Here is a 21,393-nt window from a genome sequence, read left to right as displayed (position 1 = left end):
TGTCCCCAGGGCTCCAGGTAGCAGGGAGGTGATACAGGGAGGTATGTGCACATCTCAGGAGCTTACTCCTAGGGGAGTAAGTCCTGCTGGGCGGCACTGGCTCTCCGTGAGCATGAGCCCTGTGGCACTAGGGATCTTCAAGCTGGCTGTGGTTTCTATTTGGACTAGGGAGCTGGCTCTGTGTGCAGTTCTCAGGTTTACACAAGGAGCTGGTGCCCAGCTGGGGGTGACTGGGAGATGGGTGGGTGTTGGGGAAAGCAATGAGCCAGAGAGCAGGGAAGTCTCTGAACCAATGCCAGTTTGCACCCACATATAATCTTGGCTGGGAGACTGGGTTGCTGTCTGCTCGGTGGGGGGGTGCCTTGCCCTGGGGTATGCGATGCTAGTGTCTGACCCTCTCCTTACAGTGAACTCACTGCTGGACATTGCTCTGGACTTCCTGGAGTGGGGACAGGATAGTGAGGATGCCTGGGAAGCCAGACCCTTCCCTCACCCACAGCAGGGGCTGCTCAATGCACTCACATGGCTCAGCAGCGACGACTGGTAAGAAAGCCCCCTGTTCACTCTTTCTCTCTCTCAGTGCTAAGGTAAGCCTGAAACATTTTCTAGTGCCTCTGAGCCCACACAGCCCAGATGTCCAAAGGGAACTAGTGAACCCACTCCAAAGCAGTCACAGTATAAAGACGTGAGAGCAGCCTTTTATTTGCCTTTGTCCATAGCCCTGCTACAGCCACAGCAGGTCCATGCTGTTTCCTAGCTTTGCCTTCTGCTCCATGTAGCTGCAAATGAAATCTTCAGGGAAGAGAGAAAGTCGTGGAAGAAGACGATTTGCCGGCTGAAGCCAGAAGCAGGATGGAAGTGGTCTTGAGTTTAGAGATTTGAGGGCCGCGGGCCACTGGCCTCAGTAGGACTGAGCAAGGATTTGTCTCTGGTCCCACTGTTGGCAGCAGCAGCAGAAGACAGGGCCTCCCTGTGACCTCCTGCACGTGAGTCCCAGGAGCGCCTACAGGGAGTTGCTGTTTCTGAGAAACGGACTGAGATACGGTTGAGTTGCTCAGCCTGTCATTTCTCCTGAAGGGCTCGTGGCAGAAGACAAGGAAAAAGAAAAAAATCATTTAGGCACCTTGCACTTTTAGAATTAAACTTTTTCCCCCTCACTGCTTAATATGGACCAAAGATGTTTTGTTTATAATCACAGTGTATCCTGAAATTAGGCACAGACAGGAGGAGACTCTACAAATTTCAGGCTATTCAGATATTGGTTGTCTTTCTGATTTCTGGGTCAGCATACACGCATGAGGGCTCCGTTCGCACTGGGATAACCATGAAAAATCTTCCATCTCCTTGTGTGGTCGCTTTGTTTTGCTCCTCTCCTCTTTCTCTTCCCTGTTCCTGTTTGGTGTCCTGTGAGCTGCAGAGAGCTGCTGCAGCTGTTGGGGGTCCAGGTTAAACTCACGCCCTGCAGCCCTGGGGAACCAGTGACTGCATCGTGTGCCTTCACGTAGCTCAGGCCCTTCACAAAGAGGCGGGTTTTTACTCCTTTTAAATAACATGTCGCTGTTGTGGGTGTCAGTTCAAGTAGGGATTTTCTGGAAAATCCAGCATTTTGGCTGTTCTTGCCCAGGTGTGCAATCCTTAAGGACACCCTGCCTTTTCTTTTTTTCGGAGGGGTGGGCTGAGCACAGCGGGGGACGACTAGATTGCAGGGTGCAAACTCAGCTATGGAGTGGCAGTGCAGGCTTTCACTCCTGAACGGCCCTCTGGGATGGCAAAGAGGGAAAATGCCCCAGTAACAGCTGGGCGGGACTGTATCTCAGGGACAGGGTACGGGGAGGGTACAAGAAACACAAACATGGCACAGTGTCCCAGCTTCTAGGAAGCAGCGACATAGAGACTTGATGTGCCAGGGATTTCAGAAAGGCTGTCTTCTTTAAGAGCTACAAATTAACCCATACACTCTGAAACCATCTATTTGCCTTTTGGATTAATGTACGCTTTTGACTGCCACAGCATCCTGTGACAACGAGTTCCATGATAATTAATTAAGTGGTGTATGAGCTACCTTTGTTTGAGCTGACACCCTGGTAATTTCAGAGCTGCCTCGTTATTGGGTGGTGAGAAAAATCAATCTGTTTGGTAATTGCCTTTCAGGGAGCAGAAGGTGAAGGGACTCATCAGCATCAGGCACCTGGCTATCTGCCACTCAGAAGTCCTTCTTTGTAGACTTCATGATGTTTCCTTGGCAGTTAACAAAGAGGTGAGAACATTGTGGTTAACTGTGTCCCACGTGCCTTGTACATGGGCGTCGAGTAGATATGTGCTTGTTCATTTATGTGTGTGCTCAGAGTCTGCCTTCATTATTATTTTTAGTCCTCATTTTTCTAATACCTATGTCACCTATCTATATGATCTGCTGTATCACCTGTCTATATGATCTGTCCATACATATGGCTGTATTTGCTGGCAAGTAGGGCATCTGTCTCTCTCCTCTTTGAGCTAGGTGACATTTTAATGCAAGATACAAATGCAGAAACTGAGACACTAATCAGGTGAATTGCCACAGCCCAAATCTCCACCCAAGCTGTAATTAAGCACTGCAGCTTTCGCCTCCCAGCTTCCTCCCACTTCCTCCTCCTCCTCAGCATCCTGGGGGATTGACTGCAGGTGTTTGTTTTGCAGTGTTTCCTGATGATGTCTTCTCCTCCTTCGTTTCTGCGTGCTTTATGGTATTGTGCCCTTTCCGTTGATGTGTTGCCTCCACGCACTGCTGGAGTTTTACACTGCAGCCACTGAGTGCTTGGCATGGCCTGGCTGTGGGGTTTGCAGGGCAGTCGCACACAGCTTCACTATCTCATCTCTCAGTTAACAGAGAGGTCTCAACCTAAGCTCCTCAATAACATCTGTGGCTGTATTTCCAACTTGGCACCTGTCTGTGGCTTGAACCAACTGCCTTGTACTCCTACTACATGATTGCCAAATATACTAAATTCTCCTTTGCTTGCAGATGACAGTAAGGCTTAGCTCATTTCCGTGAAAATCAGTCCTTCTAGCCAATATTTAATGACGCTGGAGGCTTAATTGCCCCTTTTCTTGTTGGACTCTTCAAACCTTTCTGTTTAGATATGCAGGACTGAGATTCTCCCGCTCTGAGATCAGGGTTAGGAGAAGCAGCCCTTTCAGCTTAGCTCATCTGATTTTTGTATCACTTTTATACTCCTGAGGAAGGAGTATACTTTTATACCTCTCTCTATTCTACACACTCATGTGCAGAGACATTTTTATTAACAGGCACAACTAAGTCTGGCAGAAAGAAGCACTGATCTCTCCTTCAAAGTATCTTTCAAATGAAGCACATGACTCTCAGATGCTTCTTCCTTACCCTTGTGGCAGAGCCTTTTGGAAGCAGGGGTCACTCCAGAGCAGCCCTGAATGCTGTAAAACCCCCCTGGTCGCAGCTGTAATTGCATGTCATCTCCAGGATCCTTGAGTGCCTTAAGTCCAACAGCTGGGGTTCTCCTGAGCAGACAGAGCAGCAGATGGACTCAAGTCCCTGCTGCGAATTAGTCTGTAGACTTGAGCCCGTATTTTCTGTTGCCTGGTTGAGTGCTCAAGCTGCCAGTGCTGCATTTCTGGACAGGAGGAAAGTGCTACTTTTCCTCTATCTTGTCTTTATGAATTGTGCCTTTGTAGTTTAAAAACAGCCCTTGCTTTAATTTTTTTATTTGTTTTTTTTCTATAAAAGGGACCAAAATCAAAGCAGTGCATATTATGGGCTAAGTAGCTCACATTGTTCTAGGTGAAACAATATTTTTTAGGCCTGCAGTCTCATTAAAATTGTATTGTATAAATGGCCCGGAGGCCAGAGAAGAAGTTGGTACCAGAGTGTGTTTCTGTGCTTGTGGCCTTCTGCTCTTACCGTGCTCTTATGTTCCACCTGGATACAGTGAGAAGTCATGTTGTTCCCTGGGACTTTTGTCTAGGGGAACTGATGTTCTTTACAGGGTGGTTCTTATGTTTCCCCTCATGTCTTCCCCAGGTGAACAACCTCCGCTCAAAGGTGTCTTGCTTCGCAATCAGCACTCTTGGAGAGCTCTTCAGGACCATGAAGAACCACATGGACCACAGGGTGGATGAGGTTGCTGGGGTCTTGCTCCAGAAGATGGGGGACTCGAGCAAGTTTATTCAGAAAGCAGCCAATCGATCCCTGGAGATCATGGTGCAGAACGTGACTCCTGCACGAGCAATGACTGCTCTCATGGCTAGTGGAGTTCAGTATGTCATTCTTCTCTTAGTGATATCCTTCACCTTAAATTGTGTGGGCAGGGGGAAGGGATGGGAGGCAGAAGGGGAATGATGGGAGGGAAGGGTCCTTTCTCCTCCGTCTTCTGGGAACTTGGTGATTAGATTCTCTGATCAACCACACTCCATTCCTCTTTTCTCATCTCCTTCTGCCCTATTGCAGCCTATTTGTTCTCACAGTCTGTCAACGCTACCCAGACGTGGTGAATAATGGGGAAGAAAAAGTTCCTGCCAAGGGTCGTTATACAGGCTTGTGGCTTTGTGGGAAGAGGAACAATGGCAGTTCCAGCAGCCAGCGCCCTTTGATATTTTGCAGTGCTAACCAGAGAGGCTCTGGGAAAAATCATGCATCATCATTATGCCATTAACTTGAGAAATAAGGAGGCTAATTGCTGGGGCACAGAGCATGTAGGGGAGAAGCCACTGGGTGCAGCAAAGCCTGCTCAGCAGGCGCAGCTCCTGCCAAGAGGAGTCTGTCTGACTGCCGTGTCCTTAGAGCTCCTCTTTCTATTCAAATTGATACTGCATGTTAGCCTTGAGATGGTGAGCCACTTTACAGGTGCCTTCACAGGCCGACTGCCATGGGATAGCTGAAGAAAAAGCTGCCTTAAAGTCTTGGTGCTGTGCCTGATAGTGTCCTCTAGAAAGGACAACCTGGCTAAAACAACTGCTATCCTTTCCTCAGCTTTTGAAAAGGCTAAAGCATTCAAATGTACCTCTTGCCAAGCTCAGAGAACAAACTGGCTGCATAGCTTGATGTTCTGCAGCTTCATGCCCCACAGTGTGTTTCGCCCCATTTGTTTTTTTCAAGGATCTGCAGATTTGGAGATAAATGAGTGGAATAAGCCCCAATCCTGCTGCAGTTCTGTCTGTGTAGTGGGAGCCCTCTAACGAGTCAGCATGAATTGTCTTCCATTTCCCTCTTTCTCAGAGTTAGTTTCAGGAAAGAAATTGAGTATCAAACAGTCCAGGGAGATTAAATTCCTCCCTTTTCCTTACAGGTAGCACCTCTGTACAATACCAATTTTGTGTTTATCTGAGGACAGAATCCTCTACAGGTGGCTAAAATCACAGCAAGAACACATGCCTTCTTCCCCCAGCAATGACAGGGACCATGCTGTAACCGAGGCCTGTGCTTCTGGCCCTCCTTTTCCCTCTGCCCCAGCGTTTGTTCTCTTGTTTCCAGGCACCGCAATGTCCTGGTGCGGAAATGTGCGGCCGAACACCTACTGACCGTGATGGAGAAAATCGGAGCCAAGAAGCTCCTGTCAGGCACGCGTAGCAGTACCGACCTGCTGGTGCGCACGGTGGTGAAGCTTGCTCAGGACTGTCATCAGGACACGAGGTGATGATCTTCATTTCACCTCCTAAAATTTTAAAACTGTTTGATGTCTGGCCATAAATCATAAAACCACAGAAGAGTGGAAGGTAGAGTAAATATTAAGAAAGTTACTTCACAGTGTGGATAATGTTGTCTGGGGAAATGACTGTACTGGGTAACATGAGGTTGTCCAGCAAGAAGGACCATTGCCGAATTCCTGAGACTTGAATGATTCTTTATTCAGATCAACAGAGCTCAGATAGTCAGTCAGACAATTTTGTTTGGTCTTATGTGCGCAATGCGAAGCTGAAGCGTTGGCCAGTGTTCATCATTGAATGATCCCAAACATTTACTTCTGGTAAGGTTAAGGCTGTCCTAGAAAAATGCCAGCTGTCTTCAACCAATGTATTCAGTCTTTCTGAATTTTCAGTCTTTCCTTCTGCAGATGTACTTGCCTATGGTAGTCACAAATTTTTCTTCCCAATCATTGTATAATGTTGTTGTCTGTGGCTGAACCTGTTGTTGTCTGTGGACCTCAAGATTTCCTCTTGAAGATAGCTGTAGTTTCATAGTAGCAAATTTCCTCTTGAAGATAGCTGTAGTTTCATAGTAGCAAAACCAAACAACCAAACAACCAAAAAAAACCTTACTTTGATTATTAATTTAGATTCCTATTAATAGATGGCAAGAACACATGAGCAACTAGCTGCCCATACGCATACGTGTAGTGTAGAATAATAAATAGTAAGCATGAGGTGATTTGTCCTAGCTTCTCCGCCAGTTAAAGACAAGTAAATTATTGTGCAATGGCAGCAAGCCACTGCACATAAGCCATGAAAACACAGCAGGAGATGGGCTTTGCTCATCCCAGGGGTTGCTGTAATCCCACAGAAGCATACCCACAATTTCAGAGTGAAATTGTATGTTCCTCCTGCCCTGTGTTCTCCTCTTGCCTCTTGTGTTCAGCTGGCAGCATTGTGGCAATCAGCAGAGGTAAATATCTCTCTGCTGAATAGGTAATACCTTCTCATGAAGGTAGTTGAAGGTAGTACACAGGACGAGTTTAAAATATCAGCTTATTTTATTAACACTTTTCCTTCGTTTATTCACAAGGGAGAAAAGACAGTCATTCATTTCTCTTTCCTGTGTTAGGTGTTATGGACGGAAGATGCTGAATATATTGATGAGTGATAAAAACTTTGATAGGTATTTGAAACAGTCTGTCCCCTCACATGACTTGGAAGATGTAATGGCAACACTTAAGCAGGAAGTGAGTGTTTGGCATGAGAAGTGTCTCCTTTATGCAAGTACTGAGATTGCTAATATGAGATTAAACATACCTAATCTTTATCTCATTCCTCCTCCGCTGAATCATTTTGCTCCTGGGAATGGACTGTTGATCCTTAGCCTGTTTATGTGCAGACAGTGAAGGGACTAGTATGGCTAGAAATAAAGTGGGTGTATTTTGAATATCAGCCACAAACAGGAAAGGGAAGTAGGAGAAAATGGTTTTACCTTCAAGCATAAAAAAAAAACAACACCACCCCCACCCCTGCTAATAAAGCAAGGAAGTGAGAATGGTGCTTCTGAAGGTAATGGGGTCTTTGCAACAGGTGAAGGAAGTAGTAGTGCCAAGAAAATTTCCAAATATACAGAAGATGCACAAGGCAATCATAATTAGTGCATATATTGTCTGTCTTCATGGAACACTGCCCTGCTGTCATGCACTGTGGAGCTGGAAGAAGCTTTGTGAATTCAGCATCCAGTGGAAAATCATCCCTATGTTTTTTTCATTCCTCGCCATTTACATTCTAGGAAGGAATGGGCCTTTGTGCAGGAATAAGAGAGTGAGTGTGAACCAAATCAGCTCCCAACACAATGGGTCAGCCTCCAGAGAGTCCAAAAGTTTCCTGCTCTTCCCTTTAAGAAGGCTTGTTCCCTACCAGTTTGCATTATTCCCATTTGTGCTGCAGACTAATGAATTTGGGATTTTATATTGCTGCCCATTATGGTAGCACCTGTCACCTGCCTTGGGTTATTGAAAACTAATAGTAGACATCACTGAATCTCTGGCCTGTCTCCCTCTCTAAGATATGAAATGTTTTGCTAAGCCTTTCTTGGTAGCAGAGATCCTGGTTATAACGTGTGTTTTAAACAAGTAGTTTCCTATTTTATCTTCTATAGATTCATGCTCTTTTATGCATATATATAGGGGTTAGAAGACCATAAACGTGAACCTCCATCTGCCAAGGACCCCAGGAAGTCTAGGAATGGCGACTTGACGATGGCCCAGGAACACTTGCCTTCTGATGGAAGGTACTGAGCACTTCTGTTCTATCTGACAAAGCACGTGACAAGCTTTACCTGTCTCTTCCTCGGTAAAGTCTTTCTGGTGAAGACGAGCTGCACCAGAGATTGTTTTCTTGCCCCACTTCTCCAGAGTAATTAATTTCCTTATAACAACACACACCTCCCATAAGAAGAGGCATTTAAACTTTGAAGTAGTGCCTATTTTTCCCCACAAAGGGATGCTAGATGAGTACCTGGGAAGACATCTGAAGGTAAATGAGATGAATCTCATCCTCAGTGCCTTGGTTTTCCTGAGTAAGCGCTAGCAATAATGCTACTTGCAGACTGTCTCCTGTAATGATTGTTAGGAGATCAAAGTTGCTTTTCAGATCAGAACCTAGCTGAAATCACATCATTAGGAAGTCTCCTTGAGATGTCTTCCTCACGATTAACTGAAGATATTATCTCCAAAAGGTCTTACCTTGTTTTATTTTCCACTTTCAGGTCTGGCTCTGACGTACTCACCTTACCCCGTCGGAGAATCCGTCACATGCCACGTCGCACTGTGGAAGAGACTGAACAGCTCGAGGAGCTTTACAAGCTCCTGACAGCCAAGGAGTTTCAGACACGAATGGAGGGAGTGGTGCTGCTCCTAGACCAATGCAAAAGCAGCCCCCAGCTCATTTCCACTAACATTGTCCAGGTATGTAGGGCCTCTCTATTGCTCCTTTCCCCTTAGCTCCCTTCCCAAGCCTGTACCAGTAAAGTTAACTCAGTGTGTCTTGGCACTACGTACTAATCCTTTGGGACAGGCTGGTCCCTTCTTACCCCAAATAATTTAATTGAGCTCCAGACTTCAGGGCAACTAATTTCAGTCCAGATGTATTTCTCTGGCAGGTGCCTATTGGTGCTGCTCATGAGATGATGATAGAATTTACTGTTGCTGTAGCTTTTGGTGTCTCCTACTACCAGTTAGGTTGAAATAAAGGCAATCCAGCCACTGAAAGCTTGGCAATTATTCCCTAGAAGAAAAATGGGTTGGGATGAGGGAGAGAAATATCAGGCTGGGTTGATATAAAAAAACATATGTTTTTTAAAGGATGGTCCTGTAAACTTTATCTTGTCTTGCGCAGACACGACTCTGCTGATTCACTTCTGTCCTCATCCCTTTCCTGCTTGGGAAAGACTGTTCTCACCCTTCCTGGGGGTCCTCTTTACTCTTTGGAAAGAGGAGGAAAATGGCTAGAGATAGATCTTCTCTTCCTTCTCCTCCCAGCAGCTGCTTTTTTCCCCTTTTCCAGAAAATGATACCTGATAATGTGGCTGTCAAGGGACTGAACCTGCTCTAATGAGAACTGCACAGCACATTAAACTTCAGAAGGCTACCTGTTAGCTAGACAAATGGTCTGGATCCTGGAGAGTTCATCAGAGCCCTGCATTCCTTCAGATGCAGGTTCTGAGATGGATAAAACAAAACTTGGATCTCGTCCAGCCACAGTTTTGGCAAAATCAAAACTACCCTCAGTACTTGAGACAACGTTATGGAAAAATGGGCATCGTAAAAACCTGTTTTCATACCTCTATACCAAAGATACTATTTTGCATTATTAAAATGGGATTAATTTAATGATTTATAGGTAAAGGGAAACACCATATGATCTACCCTGCCCCCACTCAAACCTCTCAATAAAATACGAAAATCTTTTCAAACAGCATGAGGCTGTGCAACCACTACAGTGAGTAGCCCACAGGAAAAGAGTGAAATTGTGCTAGCAAGCGCTGATCTGACAGAAAGCATAACCTTCATCTTTTACAGTGCTGGGTACTTCTTTCTACATCCCTTCTTGAAACAAAGACATTTTAATCCAGCTTTCATGTCATTTGTTTTCTTAACAGATTTTTGATGTCTTTGTCCTGAGACTTCAGGATTGCAACAAGAAAGTGAACCAGCAGGCGCTGGAGGCTCTGGCTTTGATGACGCCCATGCTCAAAGGCGCCTTACACCCAGTGGTGGTCTCTCTGGTAGAAGCAGTCACTGAGAACCTGAACTCAAAGCACTTGGGGATTTATGCTGCAGCTGTGAAGGTGCTGGAAGCATCCATTGCTCATCTAGGTAAGGCTGAGCTCTGACATTGACTCTCCTCAACTGCGGTTCCTCCATCTTGGAGCCAAGTGAACACCGAGTTTCATAGCTAAGAGCCCAGCTATTGCTCCGAGACTCTGTTGACCTGCCTCAGATTCTGAGTTTTAGATGAGACTTCCTCATCTGTCATCTTTAATGATCCATGCAAAAATGCAAGCTGGTTTTAAAATTGCTTGATCTCTCGATGTTAGAACAAAAGATCCCCCCAAAACAAAAAAAAACACCCCCATCCCCAAGACCAAAATTTTACGTGCAAACAAACTAATTTATTTCCAAATAATGCCTGCGTCATTTATTTACCTTAGCCCTGACATTGGCTTGGACGTCCCCAGCTGGAGGCCACACACATTCATTAGCTGTGAGCTGGGACCCTAATCCCACTCGAGGGAGCCACCTTGGAGATGGGGGTGAATCAGCAAATCAAGCCTGACTGCAGTGGAACCGGGACATAGATCTTGCTCTCCTCTGACATCTGTCCTACCCTGTCCTCTGTCATGAAAGAGATGCCCTTCAGATGGCCACTGCCCGACACCAGGGCATGGAGTCAAGCCAGCAGCCCGAGTAGCTCCCAGAGGAACCAGCCCTCTGCAAGTGAGGATGGGAAATTTCCCCTGTAGGTGTTAACGTAGCAAAGAGGGGAACGCAGTGAAAATGAGAGCGCGGAGAAGCAGATTCTTCTTTTGCTCATATTAACGATATTAACGATTAATTAACATTTTGTGCTCCTTCAAGATCTGCAGATCTCAGGGCTTTTTTTCAAAGCAGAAGCTGTAAGGTAACTCTCTGGGGAGGAACAGCAAGTGTGAAACAGTGTCTGCCAATACTGCAAGAGTGTGAGGCAAAAAGTGAAGTGTCTGTTTGACAAGGTGAATGAGAAGAGTGTAATTACCAAAGCAGAAGTTTAATTAGCGTAGCAGGATCAGTTCTTTACTGCACGCTTGCAGGAACATCATTAGGGACAGCCTCATGCAAAAAGGAGCACTTAATAGCACAGTGCTACTTAAAACCACTTTGGGATTTGGCTTTGTAGTCATTCACAAAGCAGCAGGTTGCCTGCTTTATCGGTGCCGCTCCTGGTGACACCGCGAGGTATCGTAGCGCATCCCATGCGCATTCTGCCTGCAAGAAAAGCTTTGCTTGGCTGATCAAAGCGGTCAGACTGGAGGCTTGCAGACCAATCCAGGCAACAGTTTATAAATTAAAATAAGACCCCAAAGCAACAACAGGCAGCACAGGAAAAACTAAACTATACGTGACAGTCAAGTATTGGGAAATGAGTTTGTTTTCCAGTCTCTCTGCCAAGATCTGATTTCAGAGATGTTACAAGAGCCCCCAAGAGCGGATGGTGTTGGTAATGAGCAGTAATTCTCTCTTGTAAGAGTAACTTGGGGTCTTGTCCGTAGATCCCAACAGGAAACTTAAAGATTTAACATGAGCTTGTCTTTAAAGTGTGAGTGGATGCGTGGACTTTTGAGCCTTCTCACCCTTTGCCTTAGAGGAGGGAGGAGGTCACTTCCGCAAAGCTCCGGGACATGAAACCTTTTCACTTCTCACATGTGATTTAAATTTTGAGGGCCCTGATGCAAAATGTTTAACAGGGCTCCTTGTACAGCAGTCACCTTTGGATTCACAAATGTGAAATGAGAGCTTTTCTTTTTGAATTTAAAATCCTTCCAGGTAAGCTGGAAGGAAAGAAGAAGAAAAGGACTCAGAAACTGCCAGGAATTTACTTTATTTGACAAAATGCAGCTACCCCTGCCCTTTCCCCTCCCCCATTTTCTTTGTTTTTCCTTATAACTGCAGAAGAGCAAGCAGAAATAAATGTTTCTCTTTCAGATAACACCTTGCTGCTCCAAGCGTTTGCCCAGCGAGTGTGTTTCCTCAGCGGCCAAGCTCTGCTGGATGTCACAGAACATATCTCAGGTACCGCCTGCTTCAGCTAATCTCCACTTCTAAGCCACAAAGTCTTCAGAGGGAATATTTAGAGGGAATGCCTCTCAATAGACAGTAGCTCATCAAACACCAGAAGGTCCTGAGCTTGTCCCTCCTGCAAAATACCCAAACTAGGTGTATTTGGCAGGGGTTTGCCTGGCTGCTGCAGAGGTGTGCAGCATGTGAGATGAGGACGGCGCTCGGGCTGCAGCGCTGGGCTCTAACTGGGGCATCTCAGGACCTGCCTCCAGGAAGGAGAGGGGCTAAAAATACCCTTGGCTGGCTCCTCTCTTTGAAGGACAGCACAGTGAAGGTCATGGAGGACTGTAAGAGGTCCCTTTTCTACAGCGAACGACCATCCTTTAGAAAAAATGTGGCAACTGGTATTTCTGAGGGTCACTTTGTTTTGTCATCACAGGATTCTTGTTTTCCTCTTGGAAACTTTTGAGGCTGAATCCTGCAGAGCCTGAGGGTCATAGCGTAGGGGAAAACTCAACACACGTATTACAGGCAAGGATTTTGTGCAAGGCAGGATTTGGGGGCAGATGGGCAGAAGCGGGCAGTTCAGCCCAACGCACCGAGGCTCCCTGCCTGTATTGCAGATACGACATCGGGCTCTGAGCTCTGAGCATTTATACTCAGATTGACTCCCATTTTAAAATAGGTACCATAACCCTTTTCCTGCTTACCAGAATTGGTTTTAGGTACTTTCAGGAGCTGTTTAATTGTAGATGACTGATGCTAGATTAACAGCGTAGAGGAAATGAAGGTCCTTCCACTACAGAATAATAAATGGTTACTGCATAACATTTCCACTGAACAGAAAGTAAGAAGTCTGTCTCCAGACCATTTCAGATTTTGATCTCTCAGCAAAATCTGCCACGCAAGGAGCCTATTGGTAGCAAATTTTTGTTTGCATTTAATATAGTTCAGTTCCACAAATGAGCCGAGAACAGACTTCAGGGAGAATGAGTGGGAACGCTTGTTTTTTGGTTAAATGTCAGCCCCCTGTGTAAGATTTTCCCTATTTCAGGGAACATTGTGAGGGTAAATGCCATTAAAGTTGTGAGATGCTCAAATGCCATGGCAGTGGGGTCTGGGTAATTATCTAAGACATCTTGAAGTTTGAAACAGCTGTTCATTAGAAGCCAGCAAGTATGAGGAGGAAAAAAAAGCTCAAATTAGACCATTCTGCCAAAGACATCAGTTAGTCTCTGGTGTTTCCAATAAAACTATCAAGCAGCACACACCTTTTGTGGGCTGGAGCTTTGAAGTGTGGTATAATACTGCCGTTTGCTGTGTGCCACTGAGCAAAGGGAACTGCCAGCTTAGACTTTTGGCATTTTTCATCAAAGGTCACAAAAAAGTAATCATCCTTTTTATTAGAAATCTTCCAATTACCTCTCTCAGCTGCACTTCAAAATCTTCAGCAGCTGGTTTAGGCAACTACTTGATGGAAATAAACAGCGATTTGACAGTTTTTGCCATTTGTAATGCAGAAGCAGACAGCGAAATGATTTACAAAATGTGTATGATTCACTTTACTAAGTCTATCACGGATCCAAAGCCTCTGATTTGGAGAAATTAAGGCCCTCAGAGGTTGGTTGTTCTGTTCAGTGGATGATCAGCCACTGTTGCCTGTTTATGGATCATCGAGTTCTTTGTGCTTGCTGATATTAGCCAGAAAAGGCTTCCAAGAACCAAAAAGAAAGGTAGGTACTTGTTTTCATTAAGGTTGGTAAGAAGCTTGTCTCTCTTGGCCTGCAGCGCTCGTGGCATCTGTTTATCCCCGGAAACCCAAAGCCGTCAAGCGCTACGCCCTGCCCGTGCTCTGGTTCTTCCTGGGAAACAGGGTCCTGCCTGTCCGAAGCGGCAATGTCAAGGCTGTGGTTGCCAGGCTTGCGAAGAGCCTCTACCAAGAGATGGGCTCCGGGCTAAAGGAGCATGCCGCCAGCCAGCCTCAGCATGTCGCGAAAAACCTCTGCAACATTTTGGACCTGAATGTCAAGTGAAGGCTTAGTGTGCTCCAGGAAGATGATGGAGAGGTGCTGAGTGGGACAGGTGGAGGCAAAGGTGGACGTGGCGGTGGCATTCGTTTTATTCTGTGTGTTTGAAGAACGGTATTTACCTGATAGAGTTTATAGCTAAAGATGTATACAGCACATTTTGATGTAGGCTTCTAAAAAATAATAAAAAATAAAGTATTTCTGAATAGTTTTATATCTTGAGCTCATCTTACTTAAGAAGCTTGCATAGATACCAAAAAGAAAACCTCTGTGTGTAAATGCAATTTGTAACTGTAAAAAGGAAAAGAATATATTTATATACTTAGAAAGTAAGAGATGAGCATATATTTATATATATATTTACTTACAAAGTAAGAGATGGGCTTTGGACGCATTGGGGCTATAGGATTAGATGGCTTGACTCAGGAAGCAGAGAATGAGAGACCAGGACCTGCTCACCCCGAGGATATGCGGTGGAGTTATTGGAGGATGTGCAGCTCACTGCATGTGCCAGTGTACGACGTAGGTGCCAAGCTCCCAGGTGGCCCCTTTACAAGTCTCTGGTAGCTGCTGGTGCAATGGCAGATACCCGAGATGTCCAAGTCAAGCTCAGACCCCCAGTCCCATGACAGCAGCAATCTCCCCAGCTGCGCTGACATTTTCTTCCCTTTTCAGGGGATGCATCATCTCTGTAGTCCCCTGTGCTCCCCTGTGTGACGGACTGACGTGGTGAGGTGACCGGTGCCATCCGACTGTCTCCCAGCACCTTGGGGCACCCCTGGGGAGGTGCAGGAGAGGGGCTCGTGGCAGGGGGCTGTGCCACCTTGCAGGGGGTGCTGGGTGACACATGGGGTGCTGGGCAGTGAGTGGACTGAGGGTGTCCTACAGAAGCTGGGGAGAGGTAAGCTGTGGGCAGGCGTTGTGGGACAAGGTATAATTCCTTTAAATGTATACATTTTCTACATGTCTTTTTTTCTGTCTTTGGAGAAGTGAAGGGATTGCCTTATATGCGGACCAATAAAGCACTTCTGAACCTGAGATTCAGGAAACAGAGCGAGGAAGGGATGTGCCAGTCCTTCACCATACAAAGGTTTGGAAGCACAAAGGGGAGAAGCGATGAGAGAAGAGAAGGAGGGCTGAAGGCAGTAGATGTTGGTGCATCTGTATAGTCAGATATGAAAGCAGAGCGGCCTGATCTATGTTCCTATAATCCTCTACATACTGGCAGAGTTTTCAAAGAAAGAAAAACGGAAGTTTTGTGAAGAAGTGAAACCGGGAAAATAACGGCATGAGGCATACTGGGCCCATGGAAGGTTAAAAGAGCCTTGGCAGGTTCTTGACAGGTACAAGGACCTTGTATGAAACTGGGGGGCCAAAGAATACTGCAGGGAGATCTGCTCATCCCAGGGTCTTGGGGTCTTGCATTTATTTGCTGCATTGTTTGGTATGTGTAAAGCTATATAGGCCGTTTCCCTCATGGGCTTGGATGCCACGCGGTATTGATCGCCCTTGCCCAATGCACAAATGAGGTTGCCATGCAGAAAGCCCAAGGGCTCCCAATCTGGCAGAGGTTCCAGCAAACAAAGAAGAAGCTGCCTGCATGCCAGGAGGCTGCCATGAAGGGCTGCGCTGCTCAGCACGTGTGCCACGTGAAAGGAAAATGTGCTGAGAGGAATAGCTGAGCGGGTTTCTGCATACAAGCATGTAATCAAAACAAGATTTCCGTCCCTGCTGCAGAAGGGGGAAAAGCCCTGCTCAGCCCTGCGCTCCTGTCAGCAGTGCCCTGAGGCTTCAAAGCAGAGTGTGGAGGTTCAGCTAAATAGGCTTCAAAGCAGAGTGTGGAGGTTCAGCTAAATAAGTCCAAGATATGTTTGTTGAAATAGAGAGGCCATGCTTCATGTCTAGAGAAAGGGGATTTCAAGACAATTTGCTTTGTTAGCTTATGAGGGATGACTGGACTGTTCTGTCAGGGGGGACTGGCGGAGGTGCTTGGGGTGCTATGGATAGGTGAGAGAGAGGGTTTGACCTCGTAGCAAGGTTTATCCCGTGGCCATCTCAAGGAACGGCGTGATAGCCGTCACCAGGTTCATTTCGAGGATGCATGCATGTCGGTGTTCGCGAGAGGGCACGGAGTAACTGCACGCAGACCAATATGATCGTTAAGCAGATCTCATTTATTTACATATCTGAGGGTACATTTATACTATTCTATTTCCGTGCACGCTCCATGTACGTGTCATCTCTATTGTGATTGGTTAGTATACCTTACTTGTGCTAACATGATTGGTGAGCATGCTTTGTCCACGCGCCTCTATATTAGTTCTGATTGGCTTATGCTAATAAGCTATATCTTGCAGCTGCAGCATTCTTTCTTATTTTTAACTTCCCCATATCTTGATTGTCTCATAGCCAAGGTCCTTGTTCTTTATTATGATTGGTCAGTTCATCACCACCCCATTACCACCCCCTGGACGTGCCTGGACATAGCTCGTTCAGTACGTGACCATTGTCTTGTAAGAACTCCACAGATGTGTGCACGTGGACACTGCCCCTTCCCTGTGTAATGTAATGTCTCATTACAGGGTGTGCAGGTGACATAAGAGCACGGCCACGTGGGTGACACTGCTGGAGGTGAAGTGGGTCTGACACAAGTTAGGCTCAGGAGGGAAGGTGCTCTCTTCCGTGATTATGGCTGCAATTTTTTTCTTCCTTTTAGAAAGTATGAAATAAAAGTTTGGCTTACTGTTTTTAAGGCTAAGCATGTGGGCTCTCAAGTCGCCCTTTGGCCGAATCTGTCCTATCAGCTTCAGTATTAGAGAGCCAAAAGAAAAGGGAGTGTAAGCAGGTGCTCAGGGAGGGAGACTGGACATTAGGTGCTCCTGGGTGGTCTTAGTCTGGCCAGCTGAGCATCTTTGCTCTACTTTGTCACTTTTGGTGATTTAACGAGGGTCACACTTTTCAGTGCTGCTGATGCTGTTTCCCTGTAGAAGTGCTCATCACTTTAAGACACCCAGGAGCTTAACTTTTTCACTAGAGCTGAGCTGGTAGCTCATTGCTGGCCCCTTAATTAAAGGGAACAACCGAACACTGTATCGGGGAAAGTCCTTTGAAGAGCTGCTGCCACTGCTGTTTTATGGCAACATCCCTAGCTGATGGCTGGACCAGCTGTTAGATGATGCACACGTGTATAGGAAGAGATAATTCCCTACCTTAAGGGGTTTATTGCCTTAAAAGAAAATATGAAGGAAGGTGAACAAGCAGCATTTCTGCTATGCTTGCTTTGCAGGCAGGAGCTGGAGCAGATAAGGTCTTGCCTGAAGCCTGCAACACGGCTGAGGCAGAATTTTCCTTGTGTCTCTGAAGGTCTAAAGCAGTGCTGCAGTTTGGGGGCAGTCCTCTGCCTCTTGTTTGTGGCAAAAGGGAGAAGCCTTTGGGGAGAATTCTCCTGTTTCATGCAGGACATGACACATTTGGAGACCCATTTGCTGCAGCCAGCTCATTTTCTGCCGTTCTGCGATATATAGGGTTGTTATTTTCTCACGCATCTGATTACTCAGCCTTGGAGAAGCTGAGAGAATTGCGTGGTTTAAGGTGACTCATTGTAAGGCTGAATCCTCTACTCCTACAGCGCCAGTACCAACGGGGTGGCTCGGCAGTGACAGGAAGATGCTTCCCTTTGGCTTTGCTGCTGCTTTTACCAAGTGAGATGACAGTCACCTCCCCAAATCACAACAGGGTGCGTGTGCTGCCTGTGCTAGTTGGAGAAGGTTTGCTAATTCCTGCAGATGGTTTTCTGTAGTATTTTTTCCCCTGTAGGAGCTGCTATGTTGCACATTTTTACAGCTAAAAAACCGTTCCCACTTATCTGTTGGTTTGCAGGTTGGGTACAATGGCTCAGCACTCACTGCTTAGTGTCTGAATTCCTTTTCTCATAATACTTATGTGGACACTCTCCATCCACATCATTGTAAAGACAGGTTGAGCTGCTGTTCCTCACGGTTAACAGAGAACCTCATGTGAGCCCTTGCACCTCTGCACAAAATTGCTCTTTTTGTGTACACGGGTGTTTATAAAAAGAGTCACCAGTGACCTTGTTATGGAAGATTTCCAAACTAGACATGGACATGGTGAAAATATTATTATTTTTACATTTGAAAGTAGCTTTTGACTGAGCATAACAACAACAAAACACACACAGTAGCAAAACTGATTTTCTGCTGTTCTGTGTTGCATATTGCATAATTATCCACAGCACAGAGAGAGTATAAAATATTTGTAATGGGGGTGGTGGAGAATTCCAGTTTGGCAGCTTTTAGTGGAGATTGCAGCAACAGTGGCCATGCCACATTGGAGAGGGCCCGGCTGAAGGAATTAATTCTCCTCTTTCCCTGCTGAGCTCGTACACCTGGCAAGGGGAGCCTGCTGTCCTCCTGGAGAAGGGGTCTGGCTTCACAAATGGCCATCCCTGCTTCCAGTTTTGGAAACACAGGGTCTGGAGCAGAAGAAATCCTCATTCCCTTGTGGGATGCAACCCGCAGCGGGGCTCTACAGCTCCTGGGGGGATTACAAGCTTGACAACGTGGAGCTAGATTTCCAAAGTGAAGGACGCGCGTGTTTGTGAAGGAGCTTGGTTGCCAGCCCTCTCTCATGCGCTGTTTCTTTCTCAGCAAGATGGTGCTTCCTCGTGGGCTGGCAGGAGCCTGGCAGAGGGATTGCTTTTACTGTGCTCTGGTGGAGGTTGCTTGGTGTAAGCATCTCACTCAGAAGGCAATAAAATCTGGGAGAAAGATTTGATGATTTTTCCTTTTACATTTTCAAAGAGTTGTTCCAAAAAGTCTTAAAGCCGCATGAGGGAAGCTTCTGCTTGGTGACTCCAGCTGTGTGCCATAGAGTTTGGGTGTCATTTAAAAGAGACACAGTCCTGGGAGTTGTAGAAGAAGAGCAATGCTTGGGGTGGCAGATGGACGAAGGGAAGAGGAGGACAGGGGGGAGCTGAGGAGCAGACAGGGTGGTTTGTTGACAGGGAAGCTCGTCTTCATAAGAAGAGCGACAGCCTGGGCTCTGCCGCGCCACAGGAGGCAGAGTGAGAGCTCCCACCTCGGCTCAGGTGCTGCCTCGGGGTCCTGGGGCTCCCTTTGCTGCTGTGTGTGGGCAAACGGTCAAGTCCCAGCTCAGCTCCTGCTCAAACTCCCCTTGCTCTGACTGGGGCCAAAAAGCAAAAACTGCACCTTTGGTCCTTCCTGGGCTCACACTGTTATTTTCCAGGTAGAATGAAGGAAGGTCAAAATCAAATCAACTTTCTGAATCAGCCCCTGCTGAGGTTTAGGTCAGCGCTATATGGCTCCCGGGGGTGCCAGTTCATCCTTGAACATGGGAATCAAGTCTGCTCTTGCCAATGGTTTAAACTGCTGTGTTTCGCTAAGTTTAACCTCGGTGCCTCACTCCAGAGCATGTGGGGGCAAGAGGAATCATTTTGCTCCAAGCAAAGAGAGGACAAGCGAACTTTAGTGAGCTCACAGGCTCTCTGACACGCAAAGGCCTAGTCCCAAAGCAATATCACTCTGATGAACAACCTTGCCTCCCGGTTAGCCTCTGTTTTCAAAGAGCTTTATTACTAAAAGTATGAATCTCTGAAAATTGGATCTGGGAAAGATGTAGGGGCATGGGGAGGGAAGATCCATGGTCTACTGCGTCTTGAATTTCTTTTGGGGTGTGGAGATGCTGGCCTGCCTCAGCAGCAGAGGGAGGACAAACTGAAGTCTGAAGGACTGAGGTACAGGGACTGCTCACGATCAGAGGTGTTTGCTGGTTACTTTCTCCCTCTGTTTCTCTCTTTCTCTCACTGGAGAGAATGCCTTTGCTTCACTTTTTTTCATTCCCTTTCTTCGTGGTAATATCCATGCTCCCTCACCCCTAACGATTTAACAAGCTGGGGCTCTGCTGCAGAGACAGCTGCTGTAATGACAATGGTAACTGCTCGTATTTGTGTAACATCCATCACCCCAGGGCCTTTGAGAGCTGTGCAAAGCTTCCAAGCATCATTTGCATTTTTCAGTTGGAGATACTGACCTGTAAGAAAGCAAAGTTGACTTATGCAAAATCTGTGGCCTGCAGACGCCACATTTAAATGCTCTCAAATTTTCTGGCCTTAAGATTTATATTTCTGGCCTTAATATTTATATTTCTCTGCAGGCCAAGCAGTGAATCGGCAGCAGATATAGCCATGCTTCTGCAGATTTTCACTTTCCATGCTGTTCTTCAGCTTTGTTCACTTTCGGATGTAGGAAGTGATGGCAGTTGGGAAACATGGTGTTTTCTGTCAGGTTAGCGAGGCAAAGCACCGCAAGGTTTCGTCCGCCAGCTCTGCTGTGTTGCATGTTCATATCTGACAGCTCTTTTTTGTCCCTCTCCCTGTAAGCACTGCAATTTGTTGCAGAGACAAACTATTACTCCTTTGCCCCTTAGTGGCTTCCAGCTCACCCAAGGTAGATGCTGCCAGCTGGCAGGTATTGGAAAATAGGCATTTGTCCACCTTGACTGAAGGTCCTGCATTGGGTACTCTAGTCACCTTGGTGTGGGGCTCTGAGCAGCAGGTCAGATGCAAGTCAGCCCCTGTGTTTAGCAGGCATCAGCCTGTGGACACTTGGGCACTCCAGGGATTTAAATGCCTGTGCAGTTAGGTGATACTTTGTAGGTTAGGCAAACGGAGGCTTCAGTGATGCTTGAATAGTGGACTTAGGCCCTGAACAAGGCAGAGCTGCTTGAATACTGCAAAGACCAGGGAACAAATTCTGAGCAGTGGAAAGTGTTGTATTTCAAGGTTCATACAGCACCAAGAACAGTACTGGGACTTTAGTAGAATAGCTATAAAAGTGTAGTAAACTGGCAATTAAAGTGGTCTCCTTAGAGGATATGTTCCTGCTTTCGCATGTCAGCGCTGTACCTTGTGCTCCCAATGCTTGTTACTCATAATGAACAATGTGCATCTGCTGATGTGAGCATGGCAGACAGATAGTTTCTGGATACCTGGCATCCCTAAATATGGGTTATGCTGTAGCCTCAGGCTTTCTGAGGTGCTGCAAGTGCTATAGATCCCTCAGCAACGCTGTAAATACAGGCAATTTAGCTACAGCAGCAGTTGTTCCAACTGCTTTTTTCCTTCCTTTCCCAGTGGGTGGCAGATTTGGAAGTATGTGGCTTGCAGTTTCAGTTGTGGCTCAGAATTACTCACGAATGTGTCATAAAATCTTATCTACACCTTTCTACAGAAAAAATAGTTCTATGGGCCATGCCCATACAGCCATGGGGAGAGGAGCTGCCGAGGTGGAGTTATGTTTCCCCCGTTATACCAACAACAGTTCCTCCAGCGTTTGGACTTCACGGCCATGATTTTGACAGAATGT

At 46.4% G+C, this 21,393-nt stretch overlaps 1 protein-coding gene across 1 annotated transcript in view; it reads left to right on the top strand.

The window, feature by feature from the left end:
- Window positions 1-13,996, top strand: part of LOC137667058 (TOG array regulator of axonemal microtubules protein 2-like) — a 67,297-nt gene extending 53,301 nt beyond the window's left edge. Inside the window, exons 15-24 of the mRNA XM_068407488.1 lie at window positions 408-543; window positions 2,152-2,257; window positions 4,037-4,272; window positions 5,486-5,644; window positions 6,773-6,890; window positions 7,833-7,936; window positions 8,414-8,612; window positions 9,806-10,022; window positions 11,889-11,975; window positions 13,752-13,996. Of these exons, the coding sequence (XP_068263589.1) occupies window positions 408-543; window positions 2,152-2,257; window positions 4,037-4,272; window positions 5,486-5,644; window positions 6,773-6,890; window positions 7,833-7,936; window positions 8,414-8,612; window positions 9,806-10,022; window positions 11,889-11,975; window positions 13,752-13,996 (1,607 nt within the window). The remainder of the gene's footprint in view (window positions 1-407; window positions 544-2,151; window positions 2,258-4,036; window positions 4,273-5,485; window positions 5,645-6,772; window positions 6,891-7,832; window positions 7,937-8,413; window positions 8,613-9,805; window positions 10,023-11,888; window positions 11,976-13,751) is intronic.
- The last annotated feature ends 7,397 nt before the right edge of the window (window positions 13,997-21,393 follow it).

This window comes from Nyctibius grandis, chromosome 1 (assembly GCF_013368605.1).
Source record: "Nyctibius grandis isolate bNycGra1 chromosome 1, bNycGra1.pri, whole genome shotgun sequence".
NCBI lineage: Eukaryota > Metazoa > Chordata > Aves > Nyctibiiformes > Nyctibiidae > Nyctibius > Nyctibius grandis.
Note: the sequence above shows the minus strand (reverse complement) of the source record. Positions and strands in the feature narration are given on the sequence as shown.